This window comes from Halichoerus grypus, chromosome 5, assembly GCF_964656455.1.
Source record: "Halichoerus grypus chromosome 5, mHalGry1.hap1.1, whole genome shotgun sequence".
Taxonomy (NCBI): domain Eukaryota; kingdom Metazoa; phylum Chordata; class Mammalia; order Carnivora; family Phocidae; genus Halichoerus; species Halichoerus grypus.
In genome coordinates, this window is record NC_135716.1 from 167,878,380 (window position 1) to 167,898,972 (window position 20,593).

The 20,593-nt window shown below is 51.5% G+C and overlaps 1 protein-coding gene across 4 annotated transcripts in view; it reads right to left on the reverse strand.

The window, feature by feature from the left end:
- Nucleotides 1–7,051: 7,051 nt before the first annotated feature.
- RPS6KA1 (ribosomal protein S6 kinase A1) overlaps nucleotides 7,052–20,593 on the reverse strand; it is a 38,312-nt gene continuing 24,770 nt past the window's right edge. For all 4 annotated transcript variants that reach the window (XM_036089391.2, XM_036089392.2, XM_078073602.1 and 1 more), the window contains 8 exons: nucleotides 19,785–19,910; nucleotides 19,486–19,575; nucleotides 18,937–19,095; nucleotides 10,067–10,228; nucleotides 9,765–9,841; nucleotides 9,437–9,554; nucleotides 8,365–8,502; nucleotides 7,052–8,033 (listed from right to left, as the gene is read on the reverse strand). In XM_036089391.2, coding sequence (XP_035945284.1) covers nucleotides 7,911–8,033; nucleotides 8,365–8,502; nucleotides 9,437–9,554; nucleotides 9,765–9,841; nucleotides 10,067–10,228; nucleotides 18,937–19,095; nucleotides 19,486–19,575; nucleotides 19,785–19,910 — 993 coding nt within the window. In that variant the 3' untranslated portion in view covers nucleotides 7,052–7,910. The remainder of the gene's footprint in view (nucleotides 8,034–8,364; nucleotides 8,503–9,436; nucleotides 9,555–9,764; nucleotides 9,842–10,066; nucleotides 10,229–18,936; nucleotides 19,096–19,485; nucleotides 19,576–19,784; nucleotides 19,911–20,593) is intronic.

The window sequence follows — 20,593 nt, forward strand, 5'->3', positions numbered from 1 at the left end:
AGCCTATGGACCCCGAGTTAAGCTCCTCTGGTTCTGGAGGGTCTCACCTAGCTCTGAAGGTTCTATCAAAGCATTCTCGCAATTTAGCTACCCTTTTTCTCTGCACCTAATCTCTGCCAGAGCCTTTGTTCTTATAACCCTTTGAGGATGGTTTGCAGATGAAGAAAATGAGGCTCAGAGGCCAATCGACTTGCCCAAGATCACATAGCTAGTCATGGCTGGGGTTGAGTTTTGACTCCAATCTCGTGCCTTCTGATTCCAACCCCTACTCATTCCTCTAAGCGAGAATTTAGCCCCTTCAGGCGCTCTCTGAAGTCCATGCAAAGGGTCTGATAACTCTAAAGTTCTGTCATGACGGCGGAATGACTTTGACCAAATCCAGCCCTGGTCAGAAGATTTTGAGGTGGGTGAGTGACTCCAGGCCCATCGCGTACAGCCCTCACATCCAGTTCAAAGATGTGTCACATGCCCCTCAATTTCAATTTGGCCCACAGTCTGGGCAGTGGGTGTGGAACAAAAGAAGGGAAGAGAAACAGAGGAAATTATTTATAATAAGTTTCAGACTGAGTCATAAACATGAAGTATAACTCAGAGGCTCTGGGGTAGGAGGGGCAAAGAAAGAGAAGGTCCTTAAGAGAGGGCTCTCCCTGTGGGACAAAGATGCTCAGATGCATGGACCTCTCTCCAGGCCTTGGATGTGACTCCGTCTACTTAAAAGGGGGTTGGGGAGAGGGAGAGTGAGGGAATTGAGAGGTTGGAGTCTGTGCTCTGGGAGGAGGGAATGGGTAGTCAAAACGGGCTAAGTGGGTTAAGTACTTCATACGTGTCAGGCCCTGGGCTATATGCCCCTGACGCATTACCTCGTTTCACCTTCACCAAGGAGTAGACACCACTATTAACCCCCATTTTAAAAAAGAGAAAATCAAAGCAGAGAGGTTAAATGACATGTACAACTCTGTGCTGGGCCTGGCGACTGCTTAGGATTCTCTCTCTCCCCTCCCCCACCACCCCACCAACCCCTCCCCCCTCTGCTTGAGTGTGCACGTACACGTGCTCTCTCTCTAGCAATTAAAAAAAAAAAGTTTTAAATGACTTGCCCAAGGTCACACAGACAAGTGGTCAAAATTGGATTCTAACCCAGGACTGCTTGTATGTCAAGAAAACAGTTAAAACCAGGATAGCCTAACCTCAGAGTCTGCACTTAACCACAACTCTAGAGAGCTTCCTACATCCTGGGTGCTGTTTGCTTGTAACTGAAAAGCTCTGTAGACACTTCACACACACACACCCTCTCTTTTTTTTTTTTTTTTTTTTAATTGTTATGTTAATCCCCGTACATTACATCATTAGTTTTAGATATAGTGTTCCATGATTCATTGTTTGTGCATAACACCCAGTGCTCCATGCAGAATGTGCCCTCCTCAATACCCATCACCAGGCTAACCCATCCTCCCACCCCCCCACACACACCCTCTCTTTTAATGTTCACAATAGCCCTGTTTGACGGTTGAGGGAACCTCAGAGCAGTGCAATGACTTGCCCAAGGTCACACAACAGGTCAGTGTTGGGCTGGAGTGTGATCACAGGTCTGACTCCACGTCCAGTGCTATTCCCACTACGAACCCACTGCTGCCTTCACAGATGAGCTGGGCAGGAGTCAAGGCAGGAGGGAACAGGTAGGGGGCCCCCTGCATGGGCCTGGGGGCGGAGGCGGGGGGAGGGCCACGAGGCAGCACCGCCTTGGCACCAACCCTTTGCCTGCCGGGGCAGCTACCTTCCCTGCGGGGGAGGGGAGGGCTCCTTTAGACTTCTCCCTACTACTGTTGAGTCATTTCCCCCTTGGGTCCCTTGGAGTTAGTGGGAACCCCCCAAGAAATAGAGGCTGCTCAGAAGACCTCAAAGTGGAGGAAATTTCCAGCTGCGCGGGGACTGCCTTGTGATGTGGTGGAATCTCCGTCATTGGCGGTATTTGAGCAGAACCAGATAACCATCTATGGGCGATTCCTGCAGTGGGTGGAGATTGGCTCTAAGTCTTTTAGAGCCCTTTTTTGACTGTGAGATTTTTGTGTGTCGCTGTGGGGTGAAGTCCAGCCTGTGCATACTATGAGCTTTGGGGCCAAATAGACCTGGGTTCAAAATATGACTCAAGTCACCAACTTGCTGGGGGACTGTGGGCAGGTTTTCTCTCTAAGCCTCATAAGATGGAAATTATAATACCTACACCATGAGGTTGCTTTGAGTACAGGTTTCCTCCAATGTCTGAAAACACGGCGTTCCTACGAAAACTTCTATAAGCCGAAATGACATAAAGTGAAGAAGCAATTAACATTAATTTATATGGAAATTTTTTTTAGCTTTCCCAAGACCCCCAAAATTACCTCTCTTAGGCTTTTCTGATACGTTAGAACCCATCTTGCTAATGGATGCACAGAATAAATGGAGATAGAGCACAGATCCTCCAAGACACAGTCCAAAGATAGAGTAGCCGGCTCAGTTGGTAAAGCATGCGACTCTTGATCTTGGGGTCCTGAGTTCAAGCCCTGGTTGGGTGTAGAGCTTACTTTAAAAAAAAAAAAAAAAAGGAAAGGAAAGAAAGAAAAGCTGTGGCGGCTCGATGCTGAATGGGGCTCCCCAGGGAGGAGTTTGGCGGGGCTGCTTGGGGCGAGCGCTGCCTCTGTAAGAGCTCACCGCAAGACAGACGCTGAATGCTCTTTATTGTCCCTTTTTGCCTTTTTCGCGTAAGTGAAAATCCTCTTTAGATTTCTTTCGGTTAGCAGAAACAGATACTAATGTAGGTCTTTCGTAAAAGCGAAATGGCCTATTGCGAACTTTTGAAAAACGGAGGATAACTGCCTTAGGGATGATGTGTATATTGTGCTCAGTGTAAAGAAGGTACTCGCCAAATCAGGCCTGCTATTATGGCCATTAAATGAATGGCCAAGTCACAGACTGGCAGGTCCTTTGGTGGCCTTTTATTATAGGGTTGGGTGAGAGAAATCCAAGTGTTAACCAAAGTACCAAATGTTTGGATATCTAACATATGTAGGAAACCAGGCTTTTTTCTGAGGTTGCCTGCTTAGAAACGATCATGGAGAACATGGTACATAGTGGGTAAAATGCAAGAAATGCTCAGGGACTTTGAGGCCTGTGCCAACAACTGAGAATCTGAGTCTCTGACTCAGGGGGGACGTGTAAGACCATTTAAACAGTCCCGGACTGGGGACTTAGAATCTCTTCTAAGATCCGGACAAGGCTCATTAGTTCTGTGTGAGTGCAGCCCAGGCGATGGGGAACTCACTACCTTATGAGACTGTGCATAGGAAACTCCCCGCATTTTCCAGCATATTCTCTGTTGTTTGCCAGCTGGGAAATGTAACTGCCTAACAACTACATCCTCTAATGGAGACCAGACCCCAGTATTATAGAAACGTTTATGACCACACGAGACAGATCTGTGGAACATTTAAGTAGATTTGGGGCATTCTCGGAAGCAGAGAGATGGGACAGCACACTCGTTGAGTGAGTTTCAGAATCACACAGACGTCGTTTTGAGTTCTGCTCTGCCACTCACCCATGTCCTTGGGTAAATCAACCTCCAAGCCTCAGTTTTCTCATGTATGACGTGGAATTAATCATTTCTCCTTCACATGAGGATCAAATGAAGTAAAGCAAGGAAAACACTTGGTGCCCAGCACTTCCACATAGTATTCCTTTATTTATTTAGTTTTTAGAGAGGGAGAGAGGGGAGGAGGGGCAGAGAGAGAGAATCTGAGCTCGGAGCCCAACGTGGGGCTCCATCCCACGACCCATGAGATCAAGACCTGAGTTTAAACCAAGGGTCGGATGCCCAGCCAACTCAGCCCCACAGGCACCCCAGGAGAGAGAGGATCTTAAGCAGGCTGTGCACTCACACAACCCTGAGATCATGACCTGAGCCGATATCCGAGAGTCGGGATAAGCCACCCAGGCGCCCCTAGTATTTGTTTAACGGATGGGAGCCAATATCTCATGGGAAGGGGTGTCTTACAGGGTAGGCGCTCAGGGATTTTTATTGAGCATTAAAGGGAAAAGTGACTCTAGAATTTAGGGACACATGGATTGACAATTTGTTTCCCCAAGCCAGGTTATTTCTATTAGTGGGTTTTACCCAGGGAGTCAGCACTCAAGAGAAGGAAGTTCCTAGCTGAGATGCTGGCAGCTGGGAACTGTTTCTGGAGTCCATTGAGTTCTTGGGAGTTGTCTTGACTTTGTGAAAATTAGAACAAGCTTAATGGTACAAGCTGCTCTTTTAACTTCCTAAACATGTTCATATTCACTTGCTCATTGATCTTCAGGTACGCTGTGAGATGGACATGAAATAATGATCCCATTTAGCAAGTAGGGAAACCAAGGCTCAGAGAGGTAAAGTATTTTATGCTTTAGAGTTTAGCTGCTGAGAAAACACCTATGGGCTCCCACCCTACCCATCACCAATTCCTGGTTCTTGAATCTTCCCTTTGGTGCCTGGGACAGGACATTAACTGCTCTGGGCCTCAGAGCACCAGCTTCTCTTCCTCCTCCCCAGATGCCTTTCCAGGCTCCTGCAACTCTGAGGACGTAGTTTCTATGCTTCCTCTAGTACCACCCACCATCAAGTCCACCGTTCCTGCTTTCTCTTGTGCTGACCCATTCAACAAATGCCAGCTAAGGACCAAAATATTGTGTGCCAGGCCCGGTGCTAGGTGCTTGGGGTACAAAATGAACAAAACATAGTCCATATCCTCAAGTTCAGTCTGGTGTGGGGGAGGGGAGGAAGACATCATCAGCTGTTTCCAAACAGTGTGACGTACAAAGAAATGGAACATGAGGGTATCTGGGGATCCCAAAGGAGGACTGCCAAAGTCTGTGTGGGGTATGCTAGTTGGTTTCTTGGAAGTGTCATTCAAATTTTCCTAAAGAATGAGTAAAAGTCAACCAGAACACATAGCAGCAGAATCCAAGGGAGGCAGAAGCATGGCAGTTCAGGTTTTGTGAGCAGTATGAGGATAGGTTATGAGAGCTGATGCTCAGCAAGGGCCAGATCACACAGGATACTGTCAGCCTGAGCTCTATCTTGTGGACTATGAGGAGCCACTCCAGGGCAGATGCTGGGTCAGATTTGTAATTCTAAATGGAGGATGTTGGGAACACAAAAGACTGGAGGGAATTAGTAGGCTGTGGCAAAGAACAAAAATATGAGGACAGGGAGGATGGAGAGGAGGGGCTAAATCCCCCAAATATTTTAGGAGACAGAATTGATGGGGCCAGGATGCAGATGGGATGTGGGAAGTGGGGGAAGGGGCCAGGGATGATGCTCAGGATTCCAGCTGGGGTGAAGAGGCCCAGGATGGACAACCTTGGGCAGTGGGCAGGGCAGGACATGTTGGTTTCACTGCACAGATGGAGAAATTGAGTCTCAGGGGAGTGGAACATACCCAGGTCAGGGGCTCAGCACTGTGTGTCTCAGTGGGTGTTCAGTGCCACCTTGAAGTGCTAGCATGCTCCGGGGCTCAGTGGCAGTCCCTTTTCTTCTCTGCTCTCAGTCCCTACAACAGCACTTCTCAAACTTCAGTGTGCACACAAACCGTATGCCGATCTTGTTCAAATGTAGAATCTGACTGAGTAGGTCTGGGGATGGGGCTGAGATTCCGTGTTTCTACCAAGTTCCCAGATGCTGCTGCTGCTGGTCTGTGGGCCACACTTGGAAAAGCCCAGCCTCTTGGCTCTATAAACTTCCTCCCAGCTAGTGACTCCAAGATTTATACGTCCAATCCAGACCTCTCTCCAGAACTCCAACTTCTGGTTACAACTCTTAGTTGACATCTCTACTTGGGTATTTAAAAGGTATCTCCCACAGAATTCTCAAACCTGTTCCTCCACATTTCCCTCCGTGCTCAACTGCTCAAGTCAAAAATCTGGAAGATACCGTAAGAATCTCCTTTCTCTCTTAGTCTCTCTATCCAAACTGCCAATAAATGCTGTCTACTTTACTTATAAAGCATATCCTGCCTGTTCACTCCCTCCCCATGCCCTCTCCCACTTTCCTAGTCCAGGCCACCCCATCTCTCATCTGAGCCACGGCAGTAGCCACCGATCCGTCACTCTGCTTCCTGCCTCCCCCGTCCCCCCATTAACTCTCTACACATGAGTCAGAGCCATCTTTTAAAAATGTAAATCAAATCATGTCACTCTTCTGCTTAAATTCTTCTAGGAGCTTACATTTTACTTGGAATTAAACCCTAATCCCTTTCCCTGGGCCACAAAGCCCAGCATGACCAGCCCCACCTTCCTTTCCAACCTCATCTCACGCAAACCCCCTGGCTCTGATATCACAACCACTTTGGCTTCTCTTTGGTCCCTCCCTGAGCATGCCCAGGCTGTTTCCTCCTTGGAAACAGTGTTTCCATGCCCACCTCCTTTGCTGCGCACTCTGCCCCGCCTCCCAGTCTTGGAGAGCCCCTTATCATTCAATCTCAGCTTCTGGGTCACCTCCCCAAAGAGGCCTTCCTGATCATGCCATCTCCTATCCCAATTTAATTCTGCGGATGTCTTATCCATAGCTGACCTCAGTTTGTTAATTGTCCATTTCCCCTATTAGGAGGAAAGACCCATGAAAACAATGACCTTGTTTTCTACTTGCTTCCCCAGTATCTGGAGCAGGGCCAAGGTGGGTGCTCAGAAAATACTTAGTGTGGACAAAACGTCATTCCCCTCTCTGAGCCTCTGTTTCCCCATCTATAAACAGAGTTGATAATAGACTAGCATTAAACGAGATATACATGTAAGGCCCAGGCACAGTGCCTGGCACTTGGTCGCTGGGGGCTAATAATACCATGACTCTTATTAATACCATAATGGAATCCCCTGGCAGGAATACGCAGGAAGGGCCGGTGGGACTCCCACATGCTCCCCAAATGACCTGAGCTCCAAGCAGCTGGGCTCATTGGCCCGGGTCCATTTCTTGTTGCTGCCAAAGTCCTCAACACCCAGTAGCAGAGAGGGGAAATTCAGGGATGAAAAGCGGAGGCGAGCGTGCTTCAACTCAACTGCAAATTTATTAGAAAGGCCGTGGACAGATGAACCCTGAGTAACCAGCTGAGGAAGAAATGAAAAAGAGCCCCTGCCTCTCTCGGCCCGCCCCACAGGCCTCCTGTGAACTCTGTCCTGGAGCAGACTCCAACACAAGTCCGCCCAAAAGTGCTTCCTGGATCCTCCTCCTGCGGCTGCCCCATCTCCCTGCGGGGAACCCCCTGGCGGAGCCGGTGTAGATGCTGGTGCCTGAGCTGGGGGCCCCGGGGTCCTGGTCCTCTCTTCCAGCAGAAAGAGGTTTAGAGCGACCCCGCCACCCGCCAGCAGAACAGAACGGAAAAGGAGCTGACTGCGAATAGAGCAGGTTCTGCTAAACAGCCGAGGGCTCTGGAAGGTGGTGCCGGACTGCCTCGGAGGTACGTGCAGATGGCTGCAGATGGCTGCAGATGGCCCGTCGTGGGGTGCCCCGGGGTAGGATACCAAAGCTCTAAGGATGCTCAGCCGCAGAGAGCCTTGGTGTGACTCAGTGCCCCTCCTGGGGCTGCACTGGCTATTTCTGCTCCCAGAAAGGCAAATGGATCTTGTAAAAAATCCATGGCGGTTTTTGCCATTTTTTTCCTTAAAAAAAGATGAGTTTGTACAGTGAATTGATTTCAACCAGCAGAGCATGAGCCGAGAAGAGTCCATCCTGGGGAAGGAGAAGGCACTTCTCACACCCTCGGTGGGGGTGATCTGGGCTGGCTGCTTCCTGGGCCCCTTGGGGCTCCGCTCCCGCTGGCCCCGTGACTCAGGCCTGCTCCGTCTGGGAAGTATGCGGCCTCCATCGAGCCAGCGCCGCCCTGCGGCCCGGACGCTCTGGCTTCTCACAGGGTGGTGGACGGCAGCTTCCTCACCCGCCGCTGGGCCAGGATCGATGACTCGATGGGCTTCAGCTGAGGGGTGGGCTTGGAGCTGTTGAGTGCGGAGTAGGTAGCTGCCATGGCCCCCTGGGAGAGAAGCGGGGCGGTCAGACCACAACGGCGGCCGGTGCGGGGACACGCGCACCCCAGCCGCTCTCAGTGTTCCACACCCGCCCGGCCCCCTGTTAATCCAGCCTTGGCGGTCCTTCACGGTCAGCAGTCCTGCCTCCTCCATCAGACTGGAGGCTTCACAGGTCAGAGCCTGGGTCCCCCAGAGGACCGTGGACACCCTCGCATATTACACGGGAGCTCCCTGAGGACAGATAGATACGGCATCTGCAGCCTATGCCGCCCAAGTTCTTGCCCTTGGAACCCTGGCCTGGGCCCCCAGAGGCCCAGCAGCCCGGAGTGGCCGTACCTTCACAAGTTGCAGGTCCTGGTGGGACAGCTGGCTCTGAGGGAGCTTGTCTTTCTGGGTGATCCATGGGTGCTGCAGGACCTGCTTGGCTGTGAGGCGCTGGTGAGGGTCCACGTGCAGCATCTTGGACACCAGGTCCTGCGGGCGCGGCGGACAAGACGGTTGGTGGAGTTGGCAGCGGAGCACACAGCTGTGCCCCCTGATGAGAAGCGGGCGAGCGGCCCCCTCCTGCCATCTCCCGCCGTCTCCCGCCGTCTCCAGCCTGAACCCTCCCGGTCGCCCCTGTAATCCATCCTCCACATCACTCCAAGGCCTCCCCAAGCACATGCCCTTCTTTGGGACTTCTTCCTGGAATGTCCTTTCCTTTCTATTTCACCTTCTAGAAGCCATGCAGGAAGGTGGGGAGAACCTAAGATTGAGATCAGGCAGACTCAGGTTCCAAACTGGCCTCTCCTGCTGATCAAGTGAGTATCCTGGGCAGATTACTTCAACACTCCGAGCCTCAGTTTCCCCTCTGAGAAAGAGGGAGGGCAACAATATCTGCCTCATAAGGCTGATATGAGGCACTATTTATTAAGGGCTCGACCCGTTGTCTGGCACAGAGGCTCCCATAACTGGAAGCTTGCTAATACTGAGAGCTCAAATGCTCCCTCCTCTGAGAAGGCCTCTCTGCTTGACGTGGTCGGTAGCTCGGCTCCATGCCTCCAGAGCCTGCACCCCTGGAGGAGGACTTGCCTTTCTCTGCTGCCTGGCATCTCTGTTCCTTGTATGCAAGCCCCGATCTCTCCCCACACCTGGTTCCCTCAAGGCAAGGGCTGTGATTATGCAGCCTCTGTCCCCTCGCAGGGCTCAGAACATGGGAAGGGCTGTGAATGATCACCAAGTTGTCCAAACAAGGTAGGACGGCAGTCTGCCTGGGAACCTTCCACTTGGAGAAATATAGCAACAGCGATTTGTGGAACATTCCACTTGAAGAAACGAGGTTGCAGGTTACCTCTTCATGAACTGCTAAAAAGCCCTGGGATGGGACCCTGCCTCCCCACCCCAAATGAGCTGGGCCTCACAGACTCACCTTGGCTGTCTCTGAAACTGTGTTCCAATTTCCCCCACTCAGGGTGAACTTCCCACTGCCGATCCGGGTCAGGATTTCCTCCGGTGTGTCACTGGGTCCATTGGCAAATGGAGTGTATCTGGAGAAAAGTCCACCCAGTTGGGGTATAGCCTCTGGCCTCCACCCTGGGGCTAGGGGTGGGGGTCGGGCGCTGTTTCTCCCTTCAGGCTGGGTACTCCCCAGGGTGGTGTCTCAGCCCAAAGGCAGGGCTGAGTCTCTCCCCTCAGCCAGGCACCAGCCCCGCCTGTGCACTAGGGCTGGACGGAGGGCCGGGGGAGGGGCCGCTCACCCCGCCAGCATGGTGTACAGCAGAACGCCCAGGCTCCAGATGTCGCAGCCTTCGTCGTAGCCCTGGCGTTTCAGCACCTGGCAGGAAGGAAGGCAGGCGAGGGTGGTTAGTCTGGGGGGCAGCAGCAAGTGGCCCCATATGCTCGTGTGCTGCTCCCCAAAGGGCAGGACAAGGATCCCAACCATGGGCTGGATCCTCCCTTGGTACCGAAGCCAAGACCATACAGACTGGAATCCTGGCCCACGTGGGGCCTCTGTAAGAGGGCACAAGGCCTCCCGTGCCCGGCTCCCCGGAGCACTCACCTCGGGGGCCACAAAGTTGGCAGTGTAGCAAGGTGTCATGAGGAGCCCATTCTCAGCCCGCAGCTGCTTGGCAAAGCCGAAGTCGCAGATTCGCAGGCACTCGGGGTTCCCAGACTCGTCCACGTACAGGATGTTGCTGGGCTTGAGGTCCCTATGAACAACCTAGGGGCAGGGGGTCCGGTCAGTTCTCAGTGTGGGCAGGCTGCTAGTGGCCCAGGTCAACTGCCAGGGATGAGACAGTTAGGAAGACGGGCCCAGAGAGGGACAGAAGGACCCAGAATCTGAAAGGAAGGGAAGGGGCTGAAATGGGGCCCTTAGTGCTGCTGGTACTGCCGACTTGAATTTCGTGTGGATGTCTGCGAGGCAGCCCTAATTTCACCTGTCCACACCAAACTCTACTTATTTCTCCCCTCAAGTCTGCTCATCACAGTTTTCTCCCTAAAGACAACTCCACCGATGCTTCCCATTGCTTGGGTCAAAATCTTGAGTCCTCCTCAATTCCTCTTTGTTTCTTATATTCCTCAATCAAGGCATCAGTAAGCTCTGCTGTCTCTACCACTGAAATATATCCAGAGCCCAACCACTTTTCAACCCCTCTACTGGCAGCACTGATCCCAACCAGGGACGCTATCATCCCTCACCTGTGTTACGGCAACCACCTCCTAACTGGTCTCCCTGCTTCTGTCCTGCCTCCTACAGTCCTAAATACAGCAGCCAGGGCGCCTGGGTGGCTCAGTTGGTTAAGCGTCTGCCTTCGGCTCAGGTCATGACCCGGGGTCCTGGGATCGAGCCCCGTGTCGGGCTCCCTGCTCAGAGGGGAGCCTGCTTCTCCCTCTCCCTCTGCAGCTCCCCTTGCTTGTGTGCACGCTCTCTCTCTCTCTTTCAAATAAATAATCTTTTTTAAAAATACATACATACAGGGCGCCTGGGTGGCTCAGTTGGTTAAGCGACTGCCTTCGGCTCAGGTCATGATCCTGGAGTCCCGGAATCGAGTCCCACATCGGGCTCCCTGCTCAGCAGGGAGTCTGCTTCTCTCTCTGACCCTCCCGACCCTCCCCCCTCTCATGCTCTATCTCATTCTCTCTCTCAAATAAATAAATAAAATCTTAAAAAAAAAAAACAAAACATACATACATACAGCAGCCAGAGGGATCCTGTTAAATTAAGTCAGATCATGTCATCCTGGCTGGAACCCCCCCAAGGCTTCCCCTTTTAAGAGGCAGAGTCCTTCCAAAGGCCTACATGGCCCCACCTGATCTTTCCCCTGCCCCTCACCCACATCTCTTGCACTCTGTTGTCCTCTAGCACCCTCCTCCTTGCTCAATCAGCTTCAACCACACCAGTCTCTGCACTTCCTTCAACATGCCAAGCACACTCCTGCCTCAGGGCCTTTGCACTCACTGTTCCCACTTTCAGGAACATTCTTCCCTCAAGCATCTGCCTGGCTCATTCTCTTGTTTCTTTCAGGTCTCAGCTCAAATGTTACCTTATCGGTGGGGACTTCCCTGGACCATTCCATATAAAATAGCAAATACCAACCAGTACTCCTTAGGCTCCTCATCCTGCTTTATTTTTATCCATAGCATTTACCTCCATTTGACATAATATTTACTTAATTGTTTTTCTGAATCCACCCACTGGAATATAAGTTCCATGAGTGTTTTGTCCACTGCTGTATCTCAACAGTTAAAACAGTTCCTAGCACACAGTAGGTATTCAAGGAGCATCTGTCCAATGTCATTCGGGCCTGAAGCAAATGACTCCTCTGGCCCCCCTCTGCTCCTCTGTAATCTGAGGGCTGAACCACTCCACTTTCCATCCTCCCCCCGTCCCTCTGTAGGGTTCTATGTAGAGCCAATCCTCCATTACCTCATTATCGACAACTCTCAGATCGCCAACCCTAGCCCAGAACTTTCCTGAGTCCAGAATCATATAGCTGCTTGCCAGAGATCAACCACTGAATGTTCCACAGACCCTCGAACCCAACACATCCCAGACTAAACTCGGTCTCACCCTCTTGCTCCTCCTCCCATAAGCTAATAGGGTGTTGACAAAAACCTTCAATGGCTCCCTACTACCTGCAAGATAAAGCCCAAAGTCCCCATCCTGGTGTGGGAGGCTCAGTTATCCATTCCAGCCTCACTGTCCACCACAACCCCTCAAGTGTCCTGAGCTCAGGCCAGTGGAGGCTCCCTCGACCATAACCGTATCTGTCTGTGGAATGGCTGCTCACCTCTAGCACCCCAGCACAGAGCAAATGCTAAGTGAACTCTGTGCAATGAATGAACAAATCCACCTCTAAAACACATAGAGATCTTGCAGGTGAGGTTAGTTGACTCTCACAGATTAGCTGGCTTTATGAGATGATCCTTTCATAGCCCCAGTTGAGCCCCAAGCCCTCTAGCAGGTGCCTGTGGGGCAGGTAGGTTGGAGGGTAGACATGGCCCTGACAGTCTACCTCCACAGAGGGCACAGTGCCGGATGAGGAGAGGGCTACACCGGCAGGGTGGTCTGGGTGACACCTGCGAACTGTATCCACACTCTTGGGAAGCCCCTTCCTGGGCTGTGCCTGACCAGCTCCTAGGGCTCTGTCCTTCTGATACAATCATATGGCCCCAAAGACAAGGCCAGACCCCAAGAATGTAGACTCTCTTCCCTGCGGAGGGCCCAGCCAAGCTTTCCAGAGGTCAGGGATGCTCAGCCTGGCTGAGGGTATGAGTGATCTTCCTGGTTTCCAAAGTATTCTCCTGCCCATGGTCTCACGGGGGCTGCCGTGATGCCTAGGTCAGTGGGCAGGGCAGGGACTGCCGGCTCTATTCTCCAGAGAAGGAAGCCAGGGCTGTGAGAAGAGAATGGACTTGCTCATGTAAACAAGAAGCAGAGGTAGGGCTTGAACCCAGCTCTGACCTTAATTCCACAGTTTGCAGTTTGGTGTGACAATGACACTTTTGGGAAACTGGGATACGGAAGTTTTCGCTCTTTATCCTGCCGTCACACAACACAGAGAAGCGGCAAACGCCTCCAGGTACTGTGGCTCACTACAGCAGGAAGCCCCCCGGCCCGGTGATTCTGATACCTGTCCCCCCCAACCCCGGGTGTGTGTGGGGGGAGGGGTAGCGCAGGCTCCCATCCCCCTGCCCTGAAGACCACAACAGGCGGGGCAAGCGAGGAGCGAAGCCAGGCCGAGACGGAGCCAGGCCAACCAGTCTAGGGGGCAGCTGTGACCTACTCCACTCCAGCTGACAGTCCCCGCGTGGCAACTCAGGCCCAGGTTTCAAAAGGAGCCCAGTTACCCGACTCAACCAAACCCAAAGCAAAGAAACCACCCCAAGCCTGCAGGCCAAACAAAATGCGCATGCAGGTCAAATGCAGCCAGCGAGCAGTAGGCTGCGGCCTCTGGCAGAGCTGTGATTTCAGTCGGGCCAGAGTGCGAATCCTGCCTTTAGCAGCCTGTGTGATCTTGGGCGTGTCACTTAAGCTCTCTAGACCTCAGTTTTCTCACCTGGGAAATGGGGCTGGTGATAGTGCTGAGGCCAGAAGGAGCATATGAGTATATGAGTTATGTACCGGGACTATTTAGCGCCGGGCTTGGGAAATGGCAGCTGTGGTCACAGTGACTCCAGCACTCCCCGGGCTGACCCCACCGCCGGGCTGGACCTTAAGCTACAGAGCGCGCTTGTTAAGAAGCACTCAAAGGGGCGCCTGGCTGGCTCGGTCGTTTGGGCGGCTGCCTTCAGCTCACATCATGATCCCAGGGTCCTGGGGTCCAGCCCCGCATCGGGCTCCCTGCTCGGTGGGGAGCCTGCTTCTCCCTCTCCCTCTGCCGCTCCCCCTGCTCGTGTGCTCGCGCACACGCTCTCTCTCTCTCTCTCCCTCAAATATTTATTTGAGGGAGAGAGAGAGAGAGTGAGAGAGCATGAGCAGGCAGGAGGAGCAGAGGGAGAGGGAGAAGCAGACTCTCTGTTGAGCAAGGAGCCTGATGCGGGGCTCAACCCCAGGACCTTGGGATCATGACCTGAGCTGAAGGCAGGCGATTAAATGACTAAGCCACCCAGGCACCCCAAATAAATAAAATCTTTAAAAAAAGAAGCACATAAGATTAGAGGACAACAAGGACGGGCAAACTAGAGGACTGGGAAGCCGGATTAGCGAGGAGACTTTTACTTACCCCTGAGCCTCAGCTCCCTCACCTCTACAATGGGCATGATGACAGTCCCCACTTCCAACTGTCTGTCGGAACAGTTAGGTGAGTTGGTATGTAAAGTGCTTAGAACTCTGTCTGGCCTGTGGGAACTGCTGTGTAGCGCCCGCTACCATTAGCAGCCACCTCTGTCGTCCTCCCCGTCACTGGAGGATGTGGCGCCTGGGACCAGCCACACACACACACACACACACACACACACACACACACACTGAAGTTCTTTTATGTAAATCATCTGGTTAAACAGAGAAGCCAAAGTGTGACTCTCTACTGACTTCTCCAACAGGCTGTCCCGGGCTCAGTGGGGCCCTTCTGGCGACAACATGAGGGAAGCTAGGCATAAAAGGACTCCATGTGTTCAATAAAGAACTCTTGCAAAATAAGATGAAAAAGACAGACAACCCAATTTTTAAAAATAAACATAGGACTTGAACAGGCAATTCATGAAAGAGGCTATCCAAAATGACAATAAACACACAAAGAGGGGCTCAACTTCACTGGTCATCAGGGAAATGCAAATGAAAACAGCAACGAGAAAGCCCTCCCCACCTACCGGAACAGCTAGGATTCAAGCCATGCCATAACCCAAGCCTGGGCAAGGACCAGAACTCCCGCACGCTCTGGAGGGGCTGTAAGCGGGCAAAACAGCTTTGGAGAACTGTTTGGCATCAGCTGCTAAAGATGAACATACACACACACACATACACACACACTGCAACCCGGAGGGTCCACTGCTAGGTGTGCACACAGCGTCACAATACCCATGGGTGGTCACCAAAAGACAAGCGCTAGAATGTCACGGCAGCATTATTTACTTGTCATCATCGAAAACTAATAACAATCCAGAGTCCCTTAACAGCAGAAGGGACCACAGAAGCATTGTCTGTTCACACAGCAGAAGTTACACCGCAATGAGGATGAGGGAGCGACAGCCGCACGACGACGTGGAGGATTCGCAGAGCCAGAGGCAACAGGGGAGGGAGGTGTTTGTAAAATTCAAAGACAAGCAAAACGAATCGAAGCTGTTAGCAGTTAGCTTAGAATGGTCATCCTTGGGAAGGGGGCAGGGACTGGCAGGGATATGACGGAATTCGGGGAAACTGGAAAAGCTCTGATTTTTTTTTTTCTTTAAGATTTTATTTATTTATATGACAGAGAGAGACACAGCGAGAGAGGGAACACAAGCAGGGGGAGTGGGAGAGGGAGAAGCAGGCTTCCCGCGGAGCAGGGAGCCTGATGCGGGGCTCCATCCCAGGACCCCGGGATCATGACCTGAGCCGAAGGCAGACGCCTAATGACTGAGCCACCCAGGCGCCCCAAAAGCTTTGATTCTTGATCTGGGTGCCGGTTATGTGGGTGTATTCACTTTCTGAAAATTTACTGACTTGAACGTTGGGATTCGTGTTTATGTCATACTTCAATAAAAAGGTAACATTAAAACAAATAGAAAGTCCCAGTGGACCCTGTTGCTGGTCATCCCCTTCCCATCCCTCTTAGGAGAGTCCCAGCTTCTAAACCACAGATACTGCCAATTCATAATCAGCTCAAAGAATCTCCCTCCAAATACCTCAATGAGAGTTTCCCATTTCCTCATCATCTCCCCTGGTATTTGGAAAGGGCCAGAAACTTTAGAGACCCACAGACTCGCAACATTGGGAAAGAGACCACTTTCTCCCATAACACTGCCCCCCCACGTGGTTGTCTGTACTTGGAGTTTATATGTCCTTAGTAGAGGAGGCAGCTCTCACTCTACAAAGTCCTTCCTTGCTTTGAGCTTGACCCATTGGAAACTCACTGCTTTGGCTCTGTCTTCTAAACCTTCTTGGGGGTAACTTTAACTAGTACTCACTTGAGAACAAAACAGGAAAAGGAAACATTTACTACCTGACCTGACATATTTAAATATTAGTCTATTTGCACTGGCCATTTCAAAAGCCAAAACCACTTCGAACATGACCATTAAAACGGTACATGTGGTAACCAAATTGAAGCTCTGATTTTTTTTTTTTTTTTAAAGATTTTACTTACTTTTTTTGTCAGAGAGAGAGAGAGCACAAGCAGGGGGAGCGGCAGGCAGAGGCAGAGGGAGAAGCAGGCTCTCCGCCAAGCAAGGAGCCCGATGTGGGACTCGATCCCAGGACCCTGGGATCATGACCTGAGCCGAAGGCAGACGCTTAACCGACTGAGCCACCCAGGCATCCCACTCTGATTCTTTTTTACAAAAGAATCCCCCTCATAAATTAGACCGAATCAGACATGGCCATCTTTGCAAACCCTAATGAACTGACTGATGCAGGCAAAGATCGTGAAAGGATGAAACCATTGCATGAGAGGTTGGTGAGGGTCTTCACAGTACACCGTCGGGCTCACCCCCTGCCTGCCACCCATTCACCCATCCCTAGACTGTTACCACCTGAGGGCACCAATGACTAATGGGGGCAAAGTGACGCTGTGCTTGGGGATGTGATGCCGTGTGAAGTACACCACACCTCCCATGAAGTGTTTTCTAACTCCTTGCTTCTGAAAAGAAGTTGAAGCAGAATATAATTAAGATTTTAGAAATACAGGCAATAGAGAAACAATTTAAATGATGCCATAGGGCACCTGGGTGGTTCAGTCGGTTAAGCGTCTGCCTTCGGCCCAGGTCATGATCCCAGGGTCCTGGGCTCGAGTCCCCAGTTGGGCTCCCTGCTCAGTAGGGTCTGCTTCTTCCTCTGCCCCTCCCCCCACTCGTGCTCTCTCTCTCTCTCTCTCAAAAATAAATAAAATCTTAAAAACAAAAGAGAATGCTTTTAAAAAAATGATGCCATAAGGAAGCAAACAGACACATTCAGAATGTGGGACATTCCACAGAACTGATCTCTTCAACTAGTCAGCGGCATAAAAAAGGGAGGTTTTACTATGGAGGTTATGTGGATGTATATATTTAACAAAACTCTTCGGGTTATACACTTAAGCTCTACCGTGTGCAAAATTTATCTCCGTTTTTGAAAAGAGACTTAAGGGATTTAACAAGTGAAGGAAAGGTGTAAATCTTACAGAGATTGTGATTCCAATATACTAATGGCAAAAAGATTTTTTGAAAGGACAATAGGGAAATGTATCTACTGACTAGGTACTATGTGAACACAAGTAATTGTTAATTTTGAGAGTTGTTATGAAAAAAAAGTCTTTTTTAGGGTTAGAGATATACAACTAAGATTGTGTGAGGTCTGAGATATGCTTTAAAATACTTTAATTATAGGTATTTATGGGTCAAGTGTCATAATGTCTGTAACTTCCTTTCAAATGCATCTGTAAAAATATATATTTATATGCAGAGATAAGGATATAGAGGTAGAGACAAAGACAGAAACAGAGATAAAGAAAATGTGGCAGACTGTTAAGATTTGGTGAATCTAGAAGAGAAATGGTTTTCATAAGATTCTTTTAACTTTTCTATAGATTTGAATGTTTTCCTCAATAAAAGGTTGGGAGAAATACTTCAGCAACAACAAAAAAAGAAAGAAAGAGAGGGAAGGAAGAAGAGGAAGGAATGAAAGAAGGAAGGAAGGAAAAGGGAAGAAAGAAAAAAGAAAAGAAAGAGAGGGAGGGAGAGAGGGTAGAAAGGAGATAAAAATCTCAACAATTCTTTAATCTGGGTGATGGGATCTGGAGGTTCATTATACTCTTCTCATAGTTTTGTATATACTTAAAAATTTTGACAATAGAAAGTTAATTTAAAAAAAAAAAGGCACAGCAATGATCTGGCCCTATTCCTCCCTAGGCAGCATTTTCCACGGGGCTGCTGTGGCCCGCGGAGCCTTCCAAGGGCAGCGAGGTGGCAGCTCCCGCTGTCCTGAGTTCGCAGATGAGGAAACGGCTCAGAGGTGAGAGGCCTTCCCAACAGTACACACAGGACTTGGACACAGCCGATCACTGGATTCCAGAACCTGCATTCTTAACCCCAAGGCTGTCTGACCGCGAGCACCCCAAAACATCATCTTGTCCAGAGAGAAACTCACGCTAACTCTATTTTCAGCTTCTATACACACCACAGGAAATCTTCCACCTCCATCCCATGCAATGATAAAGGCCAAGTCGTATGGTTTGGACAAATACCTCTTCTCCAGCACCTGCTGTCTTTCCCGCAGCATTTCCTCCTGCATCCACCTCCTCTGTCCTAGCAGCCGAACCCCCAACCAGATTCAACTCCCTGCTGACCCTGCAGCTTCCTAACTCACAGACCCACACCCGCTCTGCAGCCCCTCAACCACGTTCCTCAGTCAGACATTCTGGCTCTATTCTTCTCTGGCTGTGTGACCTTGGGCAAGTCACCTCACATCTCTGAGCCTTGGTCTTCTTACCTGTAAAGTGGAGCCAATAACAGTACCTACCTCCTAGGTCTGTTGTGAAAATCAGCTGAGATAGCGTAAGGAAAGAACTTAACATGGTGCCGGGCACGCAGCAAGGACTGTGTTAACATTCCTTTTCACCACCCGGCCTCATCTCTCCCTCCTTCCCTTCCTTACATCCATCTCCTTACCCCCCCCACCACCCATCGTCTCCCCTCTGGCTGGCTGCCTGAAGACAGCTCCTGCCTGGGCCAGCCATGGCTCATGCACTCTGCTGATGGTAAGACCCTCAGCAGCCCGCCATCCCCACTGGCTGCCCCCTACCGCGGACTTACCCCCTGGGAGTGCAGGTACTCCACGGTTTTGCTGATGGTGTGCAGGACAAAGCTGGCCTCCCGCTCTGAGAAGAATTTCTGCCGCAAGATCTTGTCTAGCAGCTCCCCACCCCGCATCAGCTCTGTCACCAGGTACACATGTTTGCCATCATCGTACACCTGTCAGAGACCTCACCGTCAGGGCCCTCCCCTCCATGCCAGGCCTGGGTCCCTTGGTTACCCGTTCACCAGGCCAGGAAAGAAGGACATGAGCCTTGGATATGTGTTCTGCTCCGTGCTTCAGTGGCCCTCGTGGGGCCACTTCTCTGGGCCTCTGTCCTCCCTAGACAGGAGGATATTGGCCCTGGTCCCCCAAGGGGCAGGAAAGCGGTCAGAGAAGGCCCGAGTCGGAAGTGGAGAGCCTTGGGGCGCAGCCAGACTGGAGGCACAAAGATCCTTCCCTCCCACGAGCAGAGGAAAATCCGAAGTCAAAGGAATGGCAGTCCTGAGACAGCTCCCAGAGTTGAGCGCCCCAGGCCCCATCCCGGTCTCAAGGACCCTCCCACTCACATCTTTCAGCGTGATGATGTTGGGGTGCTGCCCGTACCGCAGAAGAATCTCAATCTCTTCTGAGGGATCCCGCTTGCTCTTGTCGATGACCTGAGGAAAGGGGGCACATGGGCGACATTCTCCAGAGTTCCTCCCTGCCACAGAGCCCACACGGCAGGGCTTGGAGGGGGGTCTCAGCCGCATTCCTTTCACCCACCCAGAGAGCCTAAGGCACCCCCCCTCCCCCGCCAAAGGGCCAGGGCTACACTGGCCTCCCCCCAGCCCAGCAGCCTTGGCTGAGACATGGTCAAGAAGCCCACCTTGACAGCGTACTCCGTATTGGTGGCCTTGTGGACACAGCGCTTGCACACGGAGTAGGAGCCCACACCGATCATCTCCTTTACAACGTAGCCGTCGCTAAAAACCAGGTTCTTCCCGTGGAGTTGCTGGAGGAGACCAACAGGCGGGGCTGAGCCTCTGCTCTAGAACGCAGCGGTCGTCCCCCAGCGCCCGAGGCCTTGGCGCAGTGGAGGTGGCACCAGGCAAGAGCTGGAGGCCTGGGGCAGCATCTGGGTCCTGTAACCTCGAGCAAAAATCTCCCTCTGGGCCTCGGCTTTCTACTCTATATGGGCACACGCAGTGGCTCCGGGCTGTGGTCAGACGGGGGTGACGAGGGCAGGCAACAGAGTCACCACACGCACGTCAAGAGGTCTGTGGCTCTGAGAACGCTGGGCAGGCCTGAGGGACGTCGGGGCCCTGAGCTGGGTCCCGGCGCTGCCACTTCCTGTGAACCTGCGGGAGTTGCCTCCCCCTTCTGGCGTGTCAGAGCCCGGGTCGTGAGGTGTCTTAAGGTTCTGAGCCATTAACAAGAGCAAATACTTCTGTGGTGCTTAGTGTGGGGCAGGAACCATTCTCAGCACTTTTCAGCAGTGACCACATGCCCTGTGACAGCCCTGGTTCATGCCTGTTGTCCTTACACCCAGTCTGGTGTATTGTCTGTCCTGGACAAAGGTGTCCAGCTGTATAATAAATTACATGGTCACCTTAACTTTCGCACACAACCACCTATGGAGAAGGTTCTATCATCACCCCCATTTACAGCTGAGGGAACCGAGGCCCTGGGAAGGTA